The sequence below is a fragment of the Salmo trutta genome, chromosome 22 (assembly GCF_901001165.1).
Source record: "Salmo trutta chromosome 22, fSalTru1.1, whole genome shotgun sequence".
Taxonomy (NCBI): domain Eukaryota; kingdom Metazoa; phylum Chordata; class Actinopteri; order Salmoniformes; family Salmonidae; genus Salmo; species Salmo trutta.
In genome coordinates, this window is record NC_042978.1 from 28618170 (window position 1) to 28642321 (window position 24152).

The 24152-nt window shown below is 45.2% G+C and overlaps 1 protein-coding gene across 1 annotated transcript in view; it reads left to right on the forward strand.

The window, feature by feature from the left end:
• LOC115158529 (platelet-derived growth factor receptor alpha) overlaps positions 1 to 24152 on the forward strand; it is a 24208-nt gene continuing 56 nt past the window's right edge. Inside the window, exons 1-28 of the mRNA XM_029707600.1 lie at positions 1 to 268; positions 2889 to 2967; positions 3148 to 3435; positions 3551 to 3814; positions 4395 to 4525; positions 6288 to 6450; positions 6948 to 7140; positions 7248 to 7363; positions 7593 to 7907; positions 8002 to 8402; positions 8523 to 8691; positions 8836 to 9025; positions 9261 to 9376; positions 9581 to 9707; positions 9924 to 10120; positions 12710 to 12804; positions 13157 to 13289; positions 14170 to 14274; positions 15088 to 15198; positions 16027 to 16180; positions 16762 to 16919; positions 17227 to 17342; positions 19383 to 19505; positions 21305 to 21416; positions 21568 to 21667; positions 21946 to 22051; positions 23154 to 23389; positions 23630 to 24152. The exon at positions 23630 to 24152 is cut by the window's right edge and continues 56 nt beyond it. Coding sequence (XP_029563460.1) covers positions 2910 to 2967; positions 3148 to 3435; positions 3551 to 3814; positions 4395 to 4525; positions 6288 to 6450; positions 6948 to 7140; positions 7248 to 7363; positions 7593 to 7907; positions 8002 to 8402; positions 8523 to 8691; positions 8836 to 9025; positions 9261 to 9376; positions 9581 to 9707; positions 9924 to 10120; positions 12710 to 12804; positions 13157 to 13289; positions 14170 to 14274; positions 15088 to 15198; positions 16027 to 16180; positions 16762 to 16919; positions 17227 to 17342; positions 19383 to 19505; positions 21305 to 21416; positions 21568 to 21667; positions 21946 to 22051; positions 23154 to 23389; positions 23630 to 23771 — 4419 coding nt within the window. The 5' untranslated portion in view covers positions 1 to 268; positions 2889 to 2909 and the 3' untranslated portion in view covers positions 23772 to 24152. The remainder of the gene's footprint in view (positions 269 to 2888; positions 2968 to 3147; positions 3436 to 3550; positions 3815 to 4394; positions 4526 to 6287; positions 6451 to 6947; positions 7141 to 7247; positions 7364 to 7592; positions 7908 to 8001; positions 8403 to 8522; positions 8692 to 8835; positions 9026 to 9260; positions 9377 to 9580; positions 9708 to 9923; positions 10121 to 12709; positions 12805 to 13156; positions 13290 to 14169; positions 14275 to 15087; positions 15199 to 16026; positions 16181 to 16761; positions 16920 to 17226; positions 17343 to 19382; positions 19506 to 21304; positions 21417 to 21567; positions 21668 to 21945; positions 22052 to 23153; positions 23390 to 23629) is intronic.

The following is a 24152-nucleotide window of genomic DNA, read 5'->3' on the forward strand; positions in this document are numbered from 1 at the left end:
AGTTTTTTTGGGGGAAGGATGGGCTGTAACATTGAATCAATTACTGGTCGCTGTAGCTCAAGCGCATTGTGAGCGCGGCCGTGGACGCAGACGGAGGGGCGCACATATGCTGACTCTCACAGTGAAGGACCGTGGCCATAGGATTACTACCACTGCAACACAATTGTGTAGAGGAGCCTTCACTGAGCCGACCGGAGCGCTTTTATGCTCCTGATTTCTTTCTATTGGGATTTAAAATCAAGACACATAATCCAAGGGAATTTAAGAGGTTTGTATTTAAACCAAATTAGCAAATATTTTTTGTTTTTGCTAACTGTTATTTTCTCAATAAGGCTATCAATTGAGAGAATTTCAAATCTGCAAAAATAAAAAGGTTATCCAACTGGACACTTTTAGGCTAGTTCAATTTGTCCTCCTTAGTGAATATTCACGAAATAGCCTAGCTTCTTATTAGGATAGCACCATATTGTGAAAACTTTAAACGAGAAGAAATTATTAATCTGACTTGATCCATCCATCACACTTTGGGGGCTTTCATTAGCCTAATTTCGCTACGAGGAAACGTTCCAGCAAACTCCTTGAAACTTTGAAGATGCATTGGTTTGCAGGGTATGCGTTATGCATAATGAATTATGCTTTGAACGGGATTCAGTTTTCCATGAAACATATGGTCTCACCTCCGGATGCCAAGCGGAGAGATGTCGCTGACTCGGCTGGATAAAAGCGCTCAATTTCGGCCTCACAGCTGGAGGTGTCACCTCTAGGACTGAGGGTCCATTGTGGGATGCTGCTGCCTGCCTTGATATCTAATGGAAAACACATTGGAAATTGGATTTCATTAAATGGAATATTGTGCCTTGCCATTTGCTTTCTGAGATTGGACGCAAGCTGTAGCCGAACGGAATTCAAAAGTAGAAAGATGGTAGCCTATAGAGTGGAACCCATTCCTGGATGGATGGAATTTCAGTGCACCAGAAAACAAAATCCAAATAGCCTACATTTGCCCCCAAGATAATTCTTCATAATTTGCCTACAATTTAATGATGGCCAATATAACATGAACAAAATATGTATGCATATTTGTTAAGATTGCAAAAGAATAGAGTTGCGCGCTGCACGAATGTAACGGTCAAGTTAGATACCCATTTTGAAGTTTTCCGTCAGTGAAACTCACTGCCGTGGACATTTCCGGGTGTAGCTATTGCTTGTCCCAATGCCCCTACCATCCTCTTCATTTCAAAATGCTATATTTACATCTCTCTGCTATATTCCCATGGAAATCAATTCTGCACATGGGGGATTGAATTTAACAGTTTAAGTGTCTGTGGAGGACAGAGAGCTGATCAACCATCTCTCAGCTGTTGCTCCAAAGTGTCAAGCCCAGCAGAAGGGGGCTTTTGGCAGGCTGCACATTTGCTGGGACTGTAGTGTTTTGTTGGGGCGAGAAAAGGAGAAGACTGACAAGCCCTAAATTTGCACACTCGGCTGGAATAGAAAATATGCGCAAACGTGTCAAAGTGTATCAGGATTCCCACGCGAATATTTGTTATACAGACTTCTCTTCAGAGAGGGATCTCTTAATTATAGTCCCTCTCTAACCCTGGGTTTGGTTTGCCAGGGATAATTAGCCAGTCCCGGGTGAGATAGAGCTGACTACCTCAAATGAATCACTTAGGCCTACACTGTTAAAAGTAGCAGCAAACGTTTTGAGACAAAAGGGATTTTGATTATGGATTAAAATAATGTATTTTAATCGAGCCAATGGGATATAACAATTAGAAGAAAATGTAAAATAATTATCCTATAGTCACAAACTAGGTTTAAACTAAGTGTTTCTATTGAATAGATTAGAGTAAAACTGGTAGGTATATAAACGTTTCAGATTTGAGCGCGCCTATGTTTGGAGTTGCGTCTCTCTCGGCTCGTACGTTGATGGAATCCAGGGTCCCGCGCACCAGACAAAGAGATAACGCTCGTACCAGAGGAATGTCTGTTGACCACAGACCATGACAGCAAGCACGATTAAACCTGGATGGACGAGTTCTTTAACAGCCTAAAAAGTTAGTTGGGACGAGTTGCTTGGTTTACAAGCCTATGGTAGCCATGTCTAGATTTGATGTTGCAGTGAATAAGTCAAGATGCAAACATATTTATTAACTGAAACATCAGAATCAATCCTGAAATTCTGTTTCGATTCTACTTAACTTTTATAGTACTTACAATTTGTGTTGATTGACGCTGCTAGACCGCACAATTCCTATAGCTCTATAGGCTTATACAGTAGCCTAATACAGTTGGCATGTTTGTAGTCTAGGCCTATACCTGGCCATTGCCACAGAAATAGGCTATTCCATTTCCGGCGAAATGACAAACAATAATGTAACTTTCCTGCTGGAGAAAGAAGTTACAGCCCACAGATGACTGCTTGATGCAGGCGAAAGTGAGCTATGTCGCCCCCTAGTGACTTCAGAGCCTAAATTGAATTCCAGCTCTTCTTGGCAAAAAAATGGACGTTTGCGCCACTTTGCTGATTCAACCATGTCCAACGTTTTTATAAACATCTTCTGAGACCAAACCAGTGCAATCATCATCCCTGCTCAACAAGATTACTCAATGTGCGCTTTACAAGACCCGGTGTGCCACAGTAGGCTATAGTTGGAGACAGTATAGAGCCAGTCAGTTTTACTGCTGTGCTGGAGCAGTAAAAGTCCCTCTATTGATTTTAATTGATTCAATTGCAATGTTTTCCAAAAGGCTTAGGTAGTGGAGACAGGGGTATCTTCTCCCATAAATCAACGCATTTTCTCTAAGCTTAGACAGACACTAGTGTTGTTTTTGCAACATCTGGTGGAACCATGTCTGACGTGCAAGTATTTAAACTCTTCCAGCAGAATTAACCATCCGTGACCATGGATGAAATGAAGACATGTCTCATCATTGGGGTTTTCTTGTTTGGGTTGTTATCAGGTAAGAAACTAATTTAAGTATGTAAAAATGTTTCTTGGTTCTTATAACCTGAAAATAATCTGCCAGCGCACCTAAATCGCCTTTTCCTTTCGACATGTGTTTTTATCACTGTTACAAACCTGTCCAATGTTTTGTATTGAAAACACTATCGACATTCAGTGAACTTGTGTTTTCCATTAGTTACCCGCGGGCTGGCCACACCGACCATTGTATCAACTGAAGATGAGTTTGTTCTCGAGCCGCTCTCCGTGTTCAACATCAGCTGCACCGGTAAAAGGAACGTTGCTTGGGTCGAGCCCCTACCAGACGACACATTCGTTTTGCCTGGATATTACACCTCCACGCTCTTCATCTACAACGCTTCTGTGACACACACCGGATATTACTCCTGCAAATACCAAGACAAAGAGGGCGATGAAGAGGTGGATGGCGTAGCCAATGATGCGTTCATATACGTTTTCGTCCCAGGTAAATATGGTGAAATTGTTTGTCATATCCATGCTCTGTGATTCAAATATATTATATGAATTCCCATATTGATAGCTTTTTGACCAAACAACCATGTTCTTGCCTTGTTCCTCAGATCCCGAGATTCCATTTGTGCCTGAGGAGTCAGACCGCATGCTAGTCCCAGTCTATCCCAATAGAACCATCATCCCATGCAGGGTGTCAGACCCTCAATCCCAGGTGGTCCTAAAGAGCGCTCCCAGTGGAGTAGAGGTGGACGCAGTTTATAAGAACAAGATCGGCTTCATTGGCAACCTGGACGCTGGATTGTACATCTGTGAGACCACCGTGAACGGCATGACAATGACGAGTGACACTTACACCGTGGAGGCCAACAAACGTAAGGAGTCCAGATGTGCATGATTTGTTTGATGACAAATGGTTGTGCTGCTTAGTTTTAATATCACATTGGTTAAAAAAAGCTGTCATCTCTTTTTCATGCTTTAGAGCAGAGACATGATTGAATAAGCATTAGGCCCAGAAAGGGGGATGATATTGAGGCCAGCTATTAACACCCTGGACTTGTTTACTACTGAGAGAGAGAGAGGGATAGAGAGAGAGAGAGAGAGTGTGTGTGTGTGTGTGAGAGAGAGAGATAGAGAGAGAGTGTGTGTGTGTGTGTGTGAGAGAGAGAGAGAGAGATAGAGAGAGAGTGTGTGTGTGTGTGAGAGAGAGAGAGAGATAGAGAGAGAGTGTGTGTGTGTGTGGTAGAGAGATGAGGTGGTCTCACTGCATGAGAGAGATGACATCATGTCATTAGTACCGGGAGATGACTTCACATAGTTGTAGTCAGACAGAGAGAATGTGATGGCATCAGCCTGCAGTTAACTCAGAGAGGGGGATACCATGCAGAGGCCTGTAGATTACCATATGGTCCCTGTTGACCGTATTGCTCCTCCCTCCCCTGGTGGTCTGTACAGAGATGGAGAACGTCCATGTGGAGGTGAAGGCCAGTGAAGAGGCAGTAAGACTGGGGGAACCCTTCAACATCACCTGTGTGGCACCTCCAGGACTGCCCTACCAGCAGCAGTGGCTCCACCCCAGGAAACAGGCAAGGCCTCACCCCCATAGCAGCGCGAAGTAGTGGTGCTGCAGCACCCCCTGTAAAATCAGAATAGGAACATCTTTAGTGCAGGCAAAAACATTTGTCCAACCCCCCCCTTTTCCCTCAGAACAGCCTCAATTATAGAAAATGTAATAACTAAAAATGCAATAACTCAAAATGAGAAAATGCAATAAGAAAATAATTGAAAGATTTTTAGTGCAAAATTTCCAAATTAAATAAAAGAATCTGTGAAAACGACCCAACATGTTTCTGATAAGTTTTCAGTTCGGCTTGGATGAATATTTTATGTGGTTGTCATACTATGATGCTGATAAAGACAGCACGTCTGCAGACGTTATCTAACTGCATATTCACATTCTCTCAAGATGCTGAAATAAATAAATCATATTTCTCCACTCCTGTTCCCAAGTAAAAATGTTGCTTACATTTGCTGTATCGTTTTACTTAAATAAATGCTTAATTCTGCAGGATTTAATATTAAGTCTATGTGAGAGGTTATAGACTTACAGTCAGTGTCCAGATTTCAGTTTCCATTTAACTCATCTGAACAGTAGGATACAGTTCCCTTGACATGCCATAGGCCTATTTGAAGTCCCGTTTTGTGACTGTGGAATTTGTATAGCGCCTCACAATCATCACACACAACATTGCCAGCACTGCTATCATCCTCTTTTACCACTTCACCAAATCTTTCCCAAACATGACTTTTCTGGCCCTCCCTTCTCTTTATTTTCAACTCTCCATTTCACAGCTTTTCTCTTATTGAATAAATCTCAGACATTATCCTATTTGCTTCCTTAGATCGACATGAACCTTTTCTGCCCATTCCCAAAAGCATTTGGCGATTAGCATGTAGGCTATTTGGCACGAATACAGTTAGGTCCTAAAGTTTAGACTTATGCACTAATGTCAGATAGCCTAAAATAATGAAAGAAAAACCTCAATGTTGCCTATAGATATAAAGTGCACAAGAATGATACATTTATGGATTTCTTAAAGGTATTGTTTTTTCTTTATTCAACCCACCCGCCACCCACCTGCCCTTCATCCACACAGTATTTAATGACCCTAAACCTGCCCGCCGATATAACCAATATAACATAAATGTAGTTAATTTAAGTTTGTATGTCAGTGTAGATGGTAGTGTAGATAGTGGATTGTCTGAAGTGATAGTCTTGGTGTGTGTGTGCACTGTTCAGTAATCCCTGCAGCACGTTGTGACAGAGCGTATGTTTAAGTGGTGGGATCCCTAAACCCTTTTCCAGAGACAGTTAGGGTAAGAAGAGCACCGGACTCCTGGCTTTGGTCTCAGCTGCAATTACAGGCATTTAAAGGCCCTGGGGTCCTGATTTATCTCCTGTGGACCAGCACATGTTTTCACCATCAGCTCACAGACCAATAGAGAGACATAATGCTCTGACATACAGAATTCATCTCTACATTTTAGATTTTTTTTACATTTTAGTAATTTAGCAGACGCTCTTATCCAGAGCGACTTTCAGTAGTGAATGCATACATTTCATACATTTTTTCCCCCTGTACTGGTCCCCCGTGGGAAACGAACCCACAACCCTGGCGTTGCAAACACCATGCTCTACCAACTGAGCTACCTGTAAAAAGGTGGAGAAGAGCATAGAGACAAGATATTTTATTTCCGAGAGATGGGTATAGACGGTGTGTGTGTGTATTTGTGTGTGAGTGTGTCTATAGTGTATTTCATCTTCCTTCCTTTTGTTCCTCTATCTAGGCTGTGCATGCAGTCCAGATGAAACAGACTCTGCCTGATAGAGTGGTCTACACCCTCAGTATCCCAGCAGCCACCTCTCAGGACAGTGGGGTGTATGAGTGTTCCATCACCAACAACTTCAGTGGAGAGATCAGAGCCAACAGGGTGGCTGTCACTGTCTTCGGTACACTCACCTCCTTATGGCCAATCAAAAACTCATTTTGAAAACATGCACAATGTCTATCACTAGTCAATTTCACTCAAGACATTGCTTATCCTTCAACAGCATTACTCTTTACTACCAATACCACTTTGCTGTAAATGTATTAAACAGAAACGACTTGGGGTCCATCTGATACTTCTTGGAATAAGTCTTTAAAAGTAGTCCTCTTGAATTCACATAAAAGCGTAGAGTTAATTCATCCTGCCTATCAGTGTCAGTATGACGTGCTAGAGGGAAGGGATGCTTTATGGGATGGCTTCAACAGCCCCAATGCTTTATGGGATGGTTTCAACAGATGTGTGCCAGAATTTCATTTATCTTTTTCTGTTTCTCATCCTTCCTTCTGTTTCTCCTCTCTATCACTCTCTCTTTCTTTTTTCACTCACTCTCACTTTACCCCACTCTTCATCACTACCTCTCCCTCTGCTCCCCTCTCTTTTCTACCCTTCTCTCTGTAGAAGAGAACACCTTTGTGATGTTGGATCACAGTGGGATTGGAGTGGTGGAGTTTGTCAGTATGATGGAGGAGACAGAGTTCACCATCAGTATTGAAGCCTTCCCTGCTCCTAAAGTCACCTGGCTGAAAGACGGTATCGCCATCACTGAGAACAGCTACTTCCTCACCAAGACCAGCCGACTGGAGGGGAACCAGTAAGATCATAACAGCTGTTTATAGCAAAGCTGTTTTTTTGTGTGTCTGTGGACCTCTGTGTGGTGTGTGCTGGACTGAGCTAAGTGGTTCTCTGCCCATCTCTCAGGCATCAGAGCACTCTGACTCTTCGGCAGCCACTAGAGGAGGACAGTGGTAACTACACCATCATGGTCCTCAGCAACCCTCACACTGCCCAGTTCTCCTTCACCCTCAAAGTGAAAGGTGAGAATAACTTCAAGCCAAGTGAAAATGCACTTTTACATGTGTGTGAACATGCATTTATGTGTTCAAATGTGTTAGGAATTGTGAATGTGTCAGTGTGCGTGTATTATCTCAGAATAATCCTCAATCTGACCATATGTCTGCCTGTGTGTGTGGCTTCCAGCCTCAGCCCCAGTGCTGTTCCAGCCAGCCTCAGCCCCAGTGCTGTTCCAGCCAGCCTCAGCCCCAGTGCTGTTCCAGCCAGCCTCAGCCCCAGTGCTGTTCCAGCCAGCCTCAGCCCCAGTGCTGTTCCCCCAGAGAGAGGAGATGGTTGTTCCCCTCCACACCCCCTTCACTCTGACCTGCAGGGGTGAGGCCGAGCTGGCCTGGGAAACACCCGTCTACCTATCAGAGCAGACAGAGGAGGACAACAGCGGCCTGTTCGTCACCACGGTTACCGTAGAGAACGCCACTGTGGCAAACACTGGTTTCTACACCTGCTTCTACAATGGAGGGAACTCCACTGAGGAGGGAGAGGACAGCAGCATCTACATATATGTGCCAGGTAAAGGGAAGACATCACTGCGGTGTTAGAGTTAAATCTATGTAAGAAGTTTGAATGATTAGAAACTTACCATGGCCTCTTCTCACCCCCTCAGATCCAGAGGTGCCCTTTGTCCCCTCTCTGGTGCCCTTTGGCAACCACGTCCTGAATGGTCATGATGAGATGGAGATCCAGTGTCGCGTGTCGGACCCCAGTGCCAATGTGACCCTGGTCAACACTGATACCCAGCAGGCCGTGCCCATGACTGTCTACGACAGCAAGAGGGGCGCCGTGGGCTTCTTCAGTGCAGGAACCTATGTCTGTAAGGCCCTCATCAATGGAGAGGAGCACCTCAGTGAGGAGTACATCGTCCATGGCTGGGCAGGGGGGTTAGAGCTGCGTGTGGAGCTGAAGGCCCAGAAGACTGCTCTCTTGGTGGGAGACACCATCACTGTCACCTGTGTGGCCCGGGGGTCTGAGATACTGGAAGACCACTGGAAGTACCCTGGAAAGCTGGTAAACAACAGCACATACTGTACATAGTTATTACTCTCTTCTTGGAGAGCATATTAATTGATTCATTTGAAAATGCATTTGTTTGTTTGATTATAAATGGGTCTAACTTGTGTGTGTCAGGTGAACCGTGGCTTGAAGTCGGTCAGCGAGAATAAGAGGGACCAGGAGATCCAGTACATCATGACTGTCCCCCAGGCCTCAGCCAAAGACAGTGGCATCTACGCCTGCTCCATTACTGACATCATCAGCAATGAGAGCCAGACCAAGGAGCTGGCCATCACTGTCTATGGTACGTTTTTGTCACTGTTTATTAACATAGTAACAAGGCAATAATCTTGGGTTATCATCTTGCTTGAACTGGTAGATTGTTTTAACTAGCTGTGACCTGTACATATTTAATTAATGGTTCTCTCTCCATTTTCTGTCCTGACAGAGAGCCCATTTGTGTCGCTGCGCCCTGTGTTCAGTTCTCAGGAGTCAGCAGACCTGGATGAGAGCAGAGAGTTCCGGGCCAACATCGACTCCTTCCCCAGCGCCCAGGTCACATGGCTCAAAGATGGCCTCCCCCTCAACTATGTGGCGGCTGAGATAACCACCAGCCTCCAGCAGCTCAGCGAGACCAGGTGAAACTTCCTCTAACATGACTCAACACTGACTGAAGAGATATGATAAACCACTGTCCTGCACATTCAACTCTGTGGCTAATAACAGGTTCCCCAGTTCACCTAGGATGTTCAGATGTCTATTATTAAGGTGTGGTGTGGTGAGATGTTAGATTGGAACTAGTCTCTCATGACAGACTTAACAGCGATCGCGTGAGATTAGAGTGTAACCATACATGGTGTTTTGTCTCTGTAGGTACCAGAGTGTTCTGACCCTGATCCGGGCCAAGGAGGAGGACAGTGGGAACTACACCATCAGAGTGCAGAACGGGAACCAGACCCACAGCCACAGCTTCAGCCTGCAGGTCAAAGGTGAGGCAGAGGAATGCTCCAACCCCTCAATTTTCATTTACCTTTATCTCACTGACACCTGTGGTCCCATACTCCCATAACTTTCTAACCATCTCTCTTTGATCCCCTTTCTCTATTTCTCTTTTTTTTCTCTCTCTTCCTCACTTCTTCTGTCCCTGTCTGTATTGTGGTCTGACCCCCTGTTCTTTCTCTGTCTGTGTCCAGTACCTGCAGTCATTGTGGACCTGATGGACCTCCACCATGGCTCAGCCTCAGGCCAGTCTGTAGTGTGTATCGCTGGAGGCATGCCCACTCCTGAGGTGGAGTGGTTCATCTGCAAGAACATAAAACAGTAAGGATACCCTCTCACAACCCCACGTTCTTCCTCTTCATCTCTCCGTTCTCTCACTTTCACTCCAACAATAGCCAGTTTTCTTCCTTAAAATTAAAATACACCTACTGTACATTGTTCACCTCTACCTGGCCACTTCACATGCTACTATGCCCAATGTGATAATGTCATGCTATCAGGTCTCGTGTCTTTGCTCTTCCTTCCTCCCCTGTCCAGCTGTGCCAACGACTCGTCTCAGTGGGTGCCCCTGCCAACCAACGACACAGATATCACTGTGGAAGCGCACATCGACCAGGACAACCAGCTGGAGAGCCAGGTGATCTTCGTGCGTCTTGAGAACACTCTGGCCGTCCGCTGCCTGGCCAGGAACGAGATGGCCGCCGTTAGCAGGGAGGTGAAGCTGGTGTCACAAGGTGAGACATACACTCACAAAGTCACACTTACACACCTACTCTCTCTCCGTTACAGGGCCTATAGAAAGTCTACACACCTCCTCTCTCCGTTACAGGGCCTATAGAAAGTCTACACACCTCCTCTCTCAGTTACAGGGCCTATAGAAAGTCTACACACCTCCTCTCTCCGTTACAGGGCCTATAGAAAGTCTACACACCTACTCTCTCTCAGTTACAGGGCCTATAGAAAGTCTACACACCTCCTCTCTCCGTTACAGGGCCTATAGAAAGTCTACACACCTCCTCTCTCAGTTATAGGGCCTATAGAAAGTCTACACACCTCCTCTCTCCGTTACAGGGCCTATAGAAAGTCTACACACCTCCTCTCTCCGTTACAGGGCCTATAGAAAGTCTACACACCTCGTCTCTCCGTTACAGGGCCTATAGAAAGTCTACACACCTCCTCTCTCAGTTACAGGGCCTATAGAAAGTCTACACACCTCCTCTCTCAGTTATAGGGCCTATAGAAAGTCTACACACCTCCTCTCTCAGTTACAGGGCCTATAGAAAGTCTACACACCTCCTCTCTCAGTTATAGGGCCTATAGAAAGTCTACACACCTCCTCTCTCAGTTACAAGGCCTATAGAAAGTCTACACACCTCCTCTCTCAGTTACAGGGCCTATAGAAAGTCTACACACCTCCTCTCTCAGTTACAGGGCCTATAGAAAGTCGCATAAAGAAGGGCAGTGATCGGTAGATGGGTAAAAATAACACATCAGACATTGAATATATCTTTAAGCATGGGCAAGGTAATAATTATGTTGTGGATGATGTATTAAACCACCAGACACGTCAAAGATGCAGTCGTCCTTCTGAACTGAGCTGCAGGACAGGAAGAAAACTGCTTAGGAATTTCACCATGAGGACATTGGTAATTTTAAAACAGCTACAGATTTCAATGGCTGCAATGGATGGAAAATGGATCAACAACATTGTGGTGACAATAATGACCTAAATGACAGTGAAAAGAAGAATACAAATATACAGAATAAAAAGATTCCAAAACATGCATATGTATGCAACAGGGAATTGAAGTAATACTGGAAAAAAAAACACTGCAAAGAAATACACTTTTTGGCCTAAATGCAAAGCTTTATGTTTGGGGCAAATCCAACACAACACATCACTGAGTAGCTGCCTCCTTGTTTTCAAGCATGGTGTTGGGTGCATCATGGTATGGGTATGCTTGACATCGGCAAAGACTGGGGAGTTTTTCAGGATAGAAAGAGACCAGATGGAGCTAAGCACAGGCAAAATCCTAGAGGAAACCTGGTTCAGTCTGCTTTCCACCAGACACAGAGAGGAATTCACTTTTCAGCAGAACAATAACCTACAACACAAGGCCAAATATACACTGGAGTTGCTTACCAAGAAGACAGTGAATCTTCCTGTGGCCAAGTTACCAGTTTTGAGTGGCCAAGTTACCAGTTTTGAGTGGCCAAGTTACCAGTTTTGAGTGGCCAAGTTACCAGTTTTGAGTGGCCAAGTTACCAGTTTTGAGTGGCCAAGTTACCAGTTTTGAGTGGCCAAGTTACCAGTTTTGACTTATATCTGCTTGGAAATCTATGGCAAGACTTGAAAATTGCTGTCTAGTCATGATCCCCAACACCTTGACAGAGCTTGAAGAATTTTGAAAAGAATAATGGACAATCCAGGTGTGCAAAGCGCACTTACCCAAGAAGACTCCCAGCTATAATCGCTGCCAACGATGTTTCTAACATGTATTAACTCAGGGCAGTGAATACTTATATAATCAAGGTATATTATTGTTTTATGTTTCATTCATCTTTAAAAAATGTTAGACATTTTTTTCCACTTTGACATTACAGAGTATTTTCTGTAGATCGTTGACAAAAAATGACAATTAAATCCATTTGAATCCCGCTTTGTAACATAATAAAATGTGGAGAAATCCAAGGAGGTGTAGACTTTCTATAGGCCCTGTACAACAGAAATGGTTGTTATAGTGTGGTGACTAGATTCACAGTATCTTAGTTTGCCTGCTACAGTATATTTTCTTCCTGCTTTAGTCTCCTCTTTTAATAGCTAGTTTCTTCCTGTAGTTGCGTCCCTTTGTGACACTTGATGTGTGATAGGCATTGAAGAGACTGGGCTGGGCTGTCAGTGTTGAGGTAGCTGTCTGGTAAATTGTCTGTGGGAGGGCAGCTGATCACAGACTTTCATTGTGTAGATGTGTGTTAGCCTGGGATACTTTTACTGTGAAATGTAAAGCCCAGGTAGCTTAGTACATTTGGCCCCTCAAGCTGTGCCCCCCTACCCCGCACCTCTCCCTAAACCCTTCAGCAGACCTTTTGGTCCTGATAATCTGGAGGCCCCACTGGCTTGGTTTATTGGGTGTGAGGCACCATGCTGAACTATGCTACTTAAATAGGGTATTTGGATTGCCATGTTGAAGTTCTTAATATTTTACCTCATGTTGGGTTCTTCAAATAATTCATCAAACTAACATTCCCATATTGACTTACATTGACTTCTCCATGTTGTGCTCTCCATCTCATGTGTGTGTGGTGGTTCTCCTCCTGAACAGGCCCCCACTCTGAGCTGCCTGTAACTGCTGCTGTTTTGGTGCTGCTGGTCATTGTCATCATCTCACTCATTGTCCTGGTCATTATCTGGAAACAGGTACAACAGATCACCACTGCCCCTCACACACGCACAAACTGGCTCACTCACTCACTGACTCATTCTCTCATTGACTCATTAAATCACTCACCTACACTTTGTCTTAGAGCAGTGTTTCCCAACTCTGGTCCTCCAGTACTCCCAACAGTACACATTTTAATTGTAGCCCTGGACAAGCACACCTGATTCAACTTGTCAGCTAATCATCAAGCCCTCGATGAGTTCAGTCAGGTATGTTTGCCCTGGGATACAACCAAAATGTGTACTGTTGGGGGACTAGAGGACTGGAGTTGGGAAACGCTGCTCTAGAGCCAATGTATGGATCTGTTTATCTATGTCCTCTGTCCTACAGAAGCCTCGCTATGAGATCCGCTGGAGGGTGATAGAGTCAGTGAGCCCTGATGGCCATGAGTACATCTACGTGGACCCCATGCAGCTGCCCTATGACTCCAGATGGGAGTTCTCTCGCGATGGGCTCGTACTGGGTGAGAGCCAACTGCACTGCTTCCTCTCTCCGTGGTCTTACTGTGGTCATGTTCTGGTCAGAGTGTCACATCATCATGGTTGGGTGTCGTGTTCTAGTCAGGCTGTGGTCTGGATGTCTCCCTCTGGTCTTTGAAGTGAGGATGTGATAAGGCCATCTGGCCTGGCAGAAAGGGGAGGCTGGGGCGTGCTGCCTGGGTTTGGGTTGTGACTCACCGACCAAAGGGAATCTCACTCACTGGGGAACTGGGGAAGTCACAGATGAGAGGGCAGAGGCAGACGTGTGTGTCAAGTAACATTTTATTTTATTTGTCACATGCCTCGTAAACAACAGATGTAGACTAACAGTGAAATGCTTACTTATGGGTCCTTTTCCAACAATACAGAGTAAAAGATAAAGATACAAAATATAAAATAGAAATAGTGACACAAGGAATAAATACAAAGTGAATAACAATAACAAGTAAACATGGCTATATACAGGGAGTACCAGTATTGAGATAACGTGCAGGGTTACGAGGTTATTGAGGTAACTGTGTACTGTAGATATAGATAGGAGTAAGGTGACTAGGCAACAGGATAGATAGACAGTAGCAGCAGCGTATGTGGTGAGTGTGAAAGTGTGTGTGTGTGGCGTCAGTATGCATGTGTGCGCATCTTATGTGTCTGTGTGGGCATATGTACTCTGTAGGTATCTGTGTGTTGGAGTATGAGTGTGTGGGTAGAGTCCAGTGTGTGTGCATAGAGTCAGTGCTTGAGAGTGTGTGTGTGTGTGTGTGTGTGTGTGTGTGTGTGTGTGTGTGTTTGCCTGTCTGTCTATGTTTGTGTATTTGTTTACCCTCCATGTTAACTGATCGTGTGCCATGTCTGGTGTGTCTGCAGGTCGTGTCCTGGGCTCTGGGGCGTTTGGGAAGGTGGTGGAGGGAACTGCATATGGACTCAGCCGCTCCCAGCCCGTCATGAAGGTGGCTGTGAAGATGCTGAAACGTGAGTTGACCACAGACAGCTATAGAGTTGACCACAGACAGCTATAGAGTTGACCACAGACAGCTATAGTTGACCACAGACAGCTATAGAGTTGACCACAGACAGCTATACAGACAGCTATAGAGTTGACCACAGACAGCTATAGTTGACCACAGACAGCTATAGAGTTGACCACAGACAGCTATACAGACAGCTATAGAGTTGACCACAGACAGCTATAGTTGACCACAGACAGCTATACAGACAGCTATAGAGTTGACCACAGACAGCTATACAGACAGCTATAGAGTTGACCACAGACAGCTATACAGACAGCTATAGAGGTGACCACAGACAGCTATACAGGCAGCTATAGAGTTGACCACAGACAGCTATACAGACAGCTATAGAGTTGACCACAGACAGCTATACAGGCAGCTATAGAGTTGACCACAGACAGCTATACAGACAGCTATAGAGTTGACCACAGACAGCTATACAGACAGCTATAGAGTTGACCACAGACAGCTATACAGACAGCTATAGAGTTGACCACAGACAGCTATACAGACAGCTATAGAGTTGACCACAGACAGCTATACAGACAGCTATAGAGTTGACCACAGACAGCTATACAGACAGCTATAGAGTTGACCACAGACAGCTATACAGACAGCTATAGAGTTGACCACAGACAGCTTACTTTGTGATTGATGAAACAATGGCAGTCATTGATGGATCTTGTTGATGATGAATTGATTGTGTGTGATTGACCAATAGATGCGGTGTGATTGATTGAAGGTTGAGTGATTGTTTGTCTGTTTGGCGTTGCAGCCACGGCCCGCTCCAGTGAGAAACAGGCCCTGATGTCAGAGCTGAAGATCATGACTCACCTGGGCCCTCACCTCAACATCGTCAACCTGCTGGGGGCCTGCACCAAGTCAGGTGACTACACACACATGCACACACACACACACACACACTCACACTTACAGATATGCAGTGGTGTAAAGTACTTAAGTAAAAATACTTTAAAGTACTGCTTAAGTCATTTTTCTAGGTACTTTACTTTACTATTTTTGGTACTTTACTTTTTATATTTTTGACTACTATTATTTTTACTTCACTACATTTCTAAAGAAAATAGTGTACTTTTTACTCCATACATTTTCCCTGACACCCAAAGTACTCATTACATTTTGAATGCTTAGCAGGACTGGAAAATGGTCCAATGCATACACTTATCAAGAGAACATTCCTGGTCATCCCTACTACCTCTGGCAGACTCACTAAACACAAATGCTTCGTTTGTAAATTATGTCTGAGTGTTGGAGTGTGCTATCTGTAATTTTTTTTAAATTTAAATGGTGCCATCTGGTTTGCTTAATATAAGGGGTTTGAAATGATTTATACTTTTACTTTTACTTTTGATACTTAAGTATATTTTAGAAATTACTTTTATTTTACTGGGTGACTTTCACTTTTACTTGAGTCATTTTCTATTAAGGTATCTTTACTTTTACTCAAGTATAACCATTGGGTACTTTTTCCACCGCTGCAGATATGCTCAAACACACACATATGGTTTTGACAGTCAAGAAAGGCGGTTGCCATTACTCTCTGGGCCGTTGGTGGGTGTGGTATTTTAATAGTGTTTTTATGAGTGCAAAGGCTTGCCCTCTTGGCGTAGCTTTTAGCCTTCATGAGCCTCTGATAAGTTAAGCCAGCGGACTGACACTTGTGTCTCTTTCTCTCTCCTCTCTTCCCATGCAGGCCCCACCTACATCATCACTGAGTACTGCTTCTATGGAGACCTGGTCAACTACCTGCACAAGAACAGAGAAAGCTTCCTCAGCTTGCACTCAGAGAAGACCAAGAAAGACCTGGACATCTTTGGCATAAACCCTGCAGACGAGAGCAGCAGGAGGTAAAGAGACATAGGATCAGCTGCAGAAACACACACGGATGCACACAGGCACGGACGCACCCAGGCACAGGCACGCACACTCACATGCACTAGCACGCACACACACCTCCTATTTGGTGTGTCCCCCTCCTCAGTCCCTGCTCCCCCTCCTCAGTCCCTGCTCCCTCTCCCCCCACTCAGTCATTCTGTCTCATTGACAGCACTCTACAGCAGGCTCTCAGTAACATAACGTAACCCTACCCCAGTCTTCCTCATGGCTGAGGAAGGCGTCTTCCACTAATCAAATCTGTGTCTGAAGTGGTGCTCGGCTTTCAGCCTAATCATGACTGTTGTTTGGTACCTGTTAATGGTCTCTGTCCAGACGAGCATGGGGGAAACACTGGGAGAGGCCTGCCTGCTCCTGTCTGCTCTGCTGATCTGTGTTGACAGATGACTCACAATGACCACATCTCAAAGTGACCACACCATCAACTGCACCCTTTGTAGGGGGAACCTCAGTATATACATTGGGTGTCCTTTGAGAGGGGTGATTCTACCATGGTTGTTGTCTTTCTACCAACCTCCTCCCTCATTCCCTGCAGCTATGTGATCCTGTCCTTTGAAAGTGGTAAAGGAGACTACATGGAGATGAAGCAGGCAGACACCACGCAGTACGTGCCCATGCTGGAGATGAGTGATGCCTCCAAGTACTCTGATATCCAGAGGTCTGAATATGACCACCCACCATCACAGAAGGGTGGTGAGTACACAGTTGAACAGTCTCTCTCTCTCTCTCTCTCTCTCTCTCTCTCTCTCTCTCTCTCTCGGCGCAGGGTTTTAGTCAGCGCTGGTTGGGTTGGTTGAGGGGTCCAGCCTGTAATTATATAGAGAGGGTAATTGTAGCAGACACATAATAACGCCTATTTCTCCCTCCCATTAGGAAAAGCCAGGTTACAGCAGCCAGTTCTATATTTACATGCACATAAACATACAAACACACACTTTATTCACTCACTCATAGACAGACTGAAGCTAAATGTCTGTATATGTGTGTTTTTCTGATCCAGATAATGAGATGGACAGCCTGCTGTCAGAAGACGGCAACGAGGGCCTCAGCACCACAGACCTTCTCAGCTTTACCTACCAAGTGGCCAGAGGCATGGAGTTCCTGTCCTCTAAGAATGTGAGTGGGACCAAGGGCTGGGAATGACTGGAGATCAGTGGGACATGATGTTAGGGCAGTGCAGTGGGCTGGGAATGACTGGAGATCAGTGGGACATGATGTTAGGGCAGTGCAGTGGGCTGGGAATGACTGGAGATCAGTGGGACATGATGTTAGGGCAGTGCAGTGGGCTGGGAATGACTGGAGATCAGTGGGACATGATGTTAGGGCAGTGCAGTGGGCTGGGAATGACTGGAGCTCTGTTGGACATTATATTAGGGCAGTGCAGTGGGCTGGGAATGACTGGAGATCAGTGGGACATGATGTTAGGGCAGTGCAGTGGGCTTGGAATGACTGGAGCTCTGTGGGACATTATGTTAGGGCAGTGCAGTGGGCTGGGAATGACTGGAGATCAGTGGGACATGATGTTAGGGCAGTGCAGTGGGCTGGGAATGACTGGAGCTCTTTGGGACATTATGTTAGGGCAGTGCAGTGGGCTGGGAATGACTGGAGATCAGTGGGACATGATGTTAGGGCAGTGCAGTGGGCTGGGAATGACTGGAGCTCTGTGGGACATTATGTTAGGGCAGTGCAGTGGGCTGGGAATGACTGGAGATCAGTGGGACATGATGTTAGGGCAGTGCAGTGGGCTGGGAATGACTGGAGCTCTGTGGGACATTATGTTAGGGCAGTGCAGTGGGCTGGGAATGACTGGAGATCAGTGGGACATGATGTTAGGGCAGTGCAGTGGGCTGGGAATGACTGGAGATCAGTGGGACATTATGTTAGGGCAGTGCAGTGGGCTGGGAATGACTGGAGCTCTGTGGGACATGATGTTAGGGCAGTGCAGTGTGCTGGGAATAACAGGCCAATGTCATACAATACAATAGCTATACTGAGACCAAGGTCTCTTTTACAGATGAGCCCTGAATTACAGAAATTACACACATCAAAATATAAATACAAAATGTAAGCAGAAAGAAAAACAAAATGCATTCATCAGTAATAAGGTCCTTAATCAGCTTTGTGAATTGCCCTAGAGGCACCAAATCAGGCTGTACATTTCATCTTGATGTTCTGGTGCAGTTCGGGCAATTTAAAGTATTAATTGGGGACTTATATGTGGAGGAATGTAACTTTTTTTCTTTGTCATTTGTGATGTTTTATTTGTGCTTCCCATGACTGTGTTTTTGTATTTTAATGTATATATGTAGGTTGGGTATAATGTGTATATTTATGTTGTGTATATAAAGGGCGCATTTGTAAAAGAGAGCTCGGTCTCAATATGTCTTCCCAATTAAAATATAGGTAAAAAGAAACAAAACAAACATCCACTTTAACAACATTTATTAGATTTTTACACAAACAAGGTGCAAGAAAACTAAAAGCTGATTTACCTAACTCAGGAGAGACCAAGGGAATTTCCAGAATATATCAACCAGAGATACAGAAGTGAGCCTAGGATGCCACAGCCATCTTTTATTGGCCTGACTTTGCATCGAAGGAAGGAAGTGATGGTCACATGATTCCATTGGCTTAGCAGAAGCTAGTGTCACTGGCAAGCTTGTTCTGACCTCTCTGTTGGTACACAACAGGGAGTGGGTCGGTTGCCACGTCAACCCTGCCGTCTGTATGTTCCAGTGGTAACCACGGTAATGATGGCAGGCAGGTTGTGGGCTGCTGTTGTGCTTGATGACAGCTGTGAAAGCCAAGAGGTTGGCTAAATCAGGGGATGTGTGATAAGCGGCCCTGTGAAGGCTGAGCTCACTGCTCAGGAGACAGGCCAGCTCTTTATATAGAACACCCAGTAGGCTGGAATTACACTGGGTACAAAGAATGAGGAGCTATAAGCTCCTCATACAGCCTCCTAGTTATTATCCCAGAATATCCCCTGGCCAGGAGTGGTCAGTCAAGGCTGTCTCTTAGGCTGGCCTGTTGATATAAAGCCACCCTGTAAAACATGAGGAGGAAAGAAAGAATAAATGGAAAGGGAGAACATACAAATGGTTTCTCTGAATTGAGATTAAATTAATTCTCTGTGTGTCTTGTTTTGCGGTACAGTGTGTGCATCGGGACCTGGCTGCCAGGAACGTCCTGCTCTCTCAGGGGAAAATAGTGAAGATCTGTGACTTTGGCCTGGCCAGAGACATCATGCATGACAACAACTATGTCTCCAAAGGCAGTGTGAGTATTTCTCTATGACCATACTGGCTGTTTGTGTCCCCTAAGCATAGACATGTACAGTGAGGGAAAAAAGTATTTGATCCCCTGCTGATTTTGTACGTTTGCCCACTGACAAAGAAATGATCAGTCTATAATTTTAATGGTAGGTTTATTTGAACAGTGAGAGACAGAATAAAAACCAAAAAATCCAGAAAACCGCATGTCAAAAATGTTATAAATTGATTTGCATGTTAATGAGGGAAATAAGTATTTGACCCCCTCTCAATCAGAAACATTTCTGGCTCCCAGGTGTCTTTTATACAGGTAACGAGCTGAGATTAGGAGCACACTCTTAAAGGGAGTGCTCCTAATCTCAGCTTGTTACCTGTATAAAAGACACCTGTCCACAGAAGCAATCAATCAATCAGATTCCAAACTCTCCACCATGGCCAAGACCAAAGAGCTCTCCAAGGATGTCAGGGACAAGATTGTAGACCTACACAAGGCTGGAATGGGCTACAAGACCATCGCCAAGCAGCTTGGTGAGAAGGTGACAACAGTTGGTGCGATTATTCGCAAATGGAAGAAACACAACAGAACTGTCAATCTCCCTCGGCCTGGGGCTCCATGCAAGATCTCACCTCGTGGAGTTGCAATTATCACGAGAACGGTGAGGAATCAGCCCAGAACTACACGGGAGGATCTTGTCAATGATCTCAAGGCAGCTGGGACCATAGTCACCAAGAAAACAATTGGTAACACACTACACCATGAAGGACTGAAGTCCTGCAGCGCCCGCAAGGCCCCCCTGCTCAAGAAAGCACATATACATGTCCGTCTGAAGTTTGCCAATGAACATCTGAATGATTCAGAGGACAACTGGGTGAAAGTGTTGTAGTCAGATGAGACCAAAATGGAGCTCTTTGGCATCAACTCAACTCGCTGTGTTTGGAGGAGGAGGAATGCTGCCTATGACCCCAAGAACACCATCCCCACCGTCTAACACGAAGGTGGAAACATTATGCTTTGGGGGTGTTTTTCTGCTAAGGGGACTTCACAAGAAGACTAAGACTAAACTTCACAACTTCACAAAGGGACGATGGACGGGGCCATGTACCGTCAAATCTTGGGTGAGAACCTCCTTCCCTCAGCCAGGGCATTGAAAATGGGTCGTGGATGTGTATTCCAGCATGACAATGACCCAAAACACACGGCCAAGGCAACAAAGGAGTGGCTCAAGAAGAAGCACATTAAAGTCCTAGAGTGGCCTAGCCAGTCTCCAGACCTTAATCCCATAGAAAATCTGTGGATGGAGCTGAAGGTTCGAGTTGCCAAACGTCAGCCTCAAAACCTTAATGACTTGGAGAAGATCTGCAAAGAGGAGTGGGACAAAATCCCTCCTGAGATGTGTGCAAACCTGGTGGCCAACTACAAGAAACGTCTGACCTCTGTGATTGCCAACCAAGTACTAAGTCACCAGGGTTTTGCCACCAAGTACTAAGTCATGTTTTGCAGAGGGGTCAAATACTTATTTCCCTCATTAACATGCAAATCATTTTATAACATTTTTGACTTGTGTTTTTCTGGATTTTTTTGTTGTTATTCTGTCTCTCACTGTTCAAATAAACCTACCATTAAAATTATAGACTGATCATTTCTTTGTCAGTGGGCAAACATACAAAATCAGCAGGGTATCAAATACTTTTTTCCCTCACTGTATCCTGCTTGTTTATGTTAGCACTCCATTATGTTCCACTATTGTAGTGTCCATTAAATGAGCGCAGTGTGTTTGATCCATCTGCTGTGTATGTTGACCATAGACCTTCCTGCCAGTGAAGTGGATGGCTCCTGAGAGTATCTTTGACAACATGTACACCACCATCAGTGATGTCTGGTCCTACGGCATCCTCCTCTGGGAGATTTTCTCTCTAGGTGAGGCTCAGCTGACCCCAAATCTGTGACAAAGACACATCTTGAGAAGCATGTTAAGGAGACATCTGACTCCAGATCAGTGTGTAGATACAGTGTTGACAGTGATACTGCTGTTTGCTGGTGTACTGATGGCAGTGTGTTTGTGTTAAAGGTGGCACCCCATACCCAGGGATGGTAGTGGACTCAAGCTTCTACAACAAGATCAAGAGTGGCTACAGGATGGCCAAACCTGAGCACGCCCCCGCTGATGTGTATGTACATATATTTTTTATATAATTCTACATTGTGTTGTGTACATTATGTTGAAACACTTTTTATGCCAAAACAATTTTTAAAACACTGGATCAGATAACATTGTCCCATATGTCATGCAAATACTATGGAACGCTACTACTGCTGTGAATGTCTGATGCACAGTACTAAACTGTGATATACAATACAATGATATGACTGTTATACCATGGCGTTTCACTCCCTGTACTGTCTGTCCCGTTCTCTCTGTTTAACTAGAGTGTTTTCCCTCCTCCAGGTATGAGATGATGATAAAGTGTTGGAACAGTGAGCCTGAGAAGAGGCCTTCCTTCCTCAGCCTGAGTGAGAGTGTGGCTTCACTGCTGCCCTCCGGCTACAAGAGGGTGAGCGTCTCTTCAGTATGACCCCTGGCCTTACAATCTCTCCCAGGGTTCCTCACACCTGCTTTCTAATGTCCCTCTCTCTTTAATTCCTGACCCTGACCTCCAACGTTTGGACCTACTCCTCCCTCTTAATGTTTCTTGTCCTTTCTAATCAGTTTCATCCCCCTTTTACCTTACCTGACCTATCCTATTTTTACACAGGAAGGGAGTAAGTGCTTCAACCATCCTCTTTCTCCATCCCTTTCTCACACTTTTCCTAGCCAATGCACTTGTATAAGTGTATGTATAAGTGCAATGGCTTGTTATAGTTCTACAGTACTAACAAATTGAAGTTCATCTAAAACCAGGCTCACAAACTCCAACCACTTCCCCCAACGCTGCCAGTGTAGTGTGTTTCTGTGGGCTCTGCCAGTTGAGGCTGTTTCTGTGGGCACTGAGTACTGTGCATTTCCGTTGTATTAAAGCCCAGCTCTGGCGATGATTAGAGTGCTAATGCTCCAGCTGGCGGTCAGTGACCAGCCCCAACCACAGTAATGATACAGTCAGCAGCAGCAGCCCCAGGTCTCTCCTCCACCTCCCCTCCACCGGCTAGGCTAACTATAATGAGCCTATTAAACAGCACGCCACACATGGCACATCAAACCTCCTCCTCCCCCACTATTCTGCTTTGCTGGTCCAAGAGAGTGGAGGAGTTGGCTCCTGTTTTAGCACCTCAGGCTGGGGTTGGGTTGGCTGGGCTAGGGTGGGGTGGGATGGGAGATCACTACCAGGCTGACTGAGTGAGAACACACACCACTGACAGCTAGTTCAACTGGTTCAACTGGTTCAACTGATAGATCTGTTTTAGGATTGATTTATGAGTTGAAGTGATTTATGTTTTGTGATTATGAAGGGGATGCTACTGCTTTGGAGGTACCAGAGCAGTAAATAACTATTCAGTACTCCAGGCCAAAAATGGTTTATTTACATGCACATCACTTTTGTTTTTTTTAGAATGGTTAGACATATAGCTACGTTTTCTGCATGGTACTGTAGACATTATGATCCAATGCTCCTCGATACTGTAGGTTGATGTTCATTGGGCTTTCTCTCTGTTGTGCAGTGCTTCGAGAGGGCAAGCCATGAGTTCCTGAAGAGTGACCATCCAGCAGTGACCAGGGTCCAGGTGGAGAGTGATGACGCCTACATTGGGATCACCTATAAGAGTCAGGACAAGTTGAAGGACAGGGAGAGTGGCTTCGACGAGCAGCGCCTCAGCTCTGACAGCGGTTACATTATCCCCCTTCCCGACCTGGACCCTCTGTCTGATGATGAGTACATCAAGAGGAACCGCCACAGGTAGGCTACCACCTTAATCTCAGACATGTGTATCTTCAATCTCAGATTGTTATATGTGGTATAGGTTGATAACACCATTTTACAACCTAACATGTGTTAGTTCTGTTTACCCAATGCAAACACGCAGCAAACAAGATAGATATCCTTTATATTTAATTAATGGTCTCCTCCTGTATACTATACCCTATCACACACTTAACTGTTTAGTAACACTGACCTGTTCCTCTCTGTCCTGTGAAGCTCTCAGACATCTGAAGAGAGTGCCATAGAGACAGGTTCCAGCTTCACGCTGGCCAAGAGAGAAGGAGAGACCCTGGAGGACATCAGCCTGTTGGATGAGATGTGTCTGGACTCAGAGCTGGTGGAAGACAGCTTCCTGTGAAAGGCCTGGAGAAGCCAAAAGCCTGCTAAAGAGAGGGAGAGAGTGGGGGGAAAACACACCTGAACACAGACTCTCAGACCACCCAAAGACTCCTCCTCGCAACCCCCTATCTCGAACCCTCCTCATCCTCCGCCCATACACCTCCACTCCTCTCACGAGGACAGAGCAAAACCACTTCACTGCTTGGACGAGTCTGTGGCCAGATCATGGTACGCCTGCCGTTTTCCTCGTCAGACTGACAGCACCCCTTGTGGGGCTGGAGGGACGAGCAGCATGGATGGATGCTACACTAACGACTCAACCACTACCATGTGGTTACAGAGTCTCTATGGAACGTTAGTGTTGGATGGGACTAAGAGCACATGAGGAGAACATGGAGGA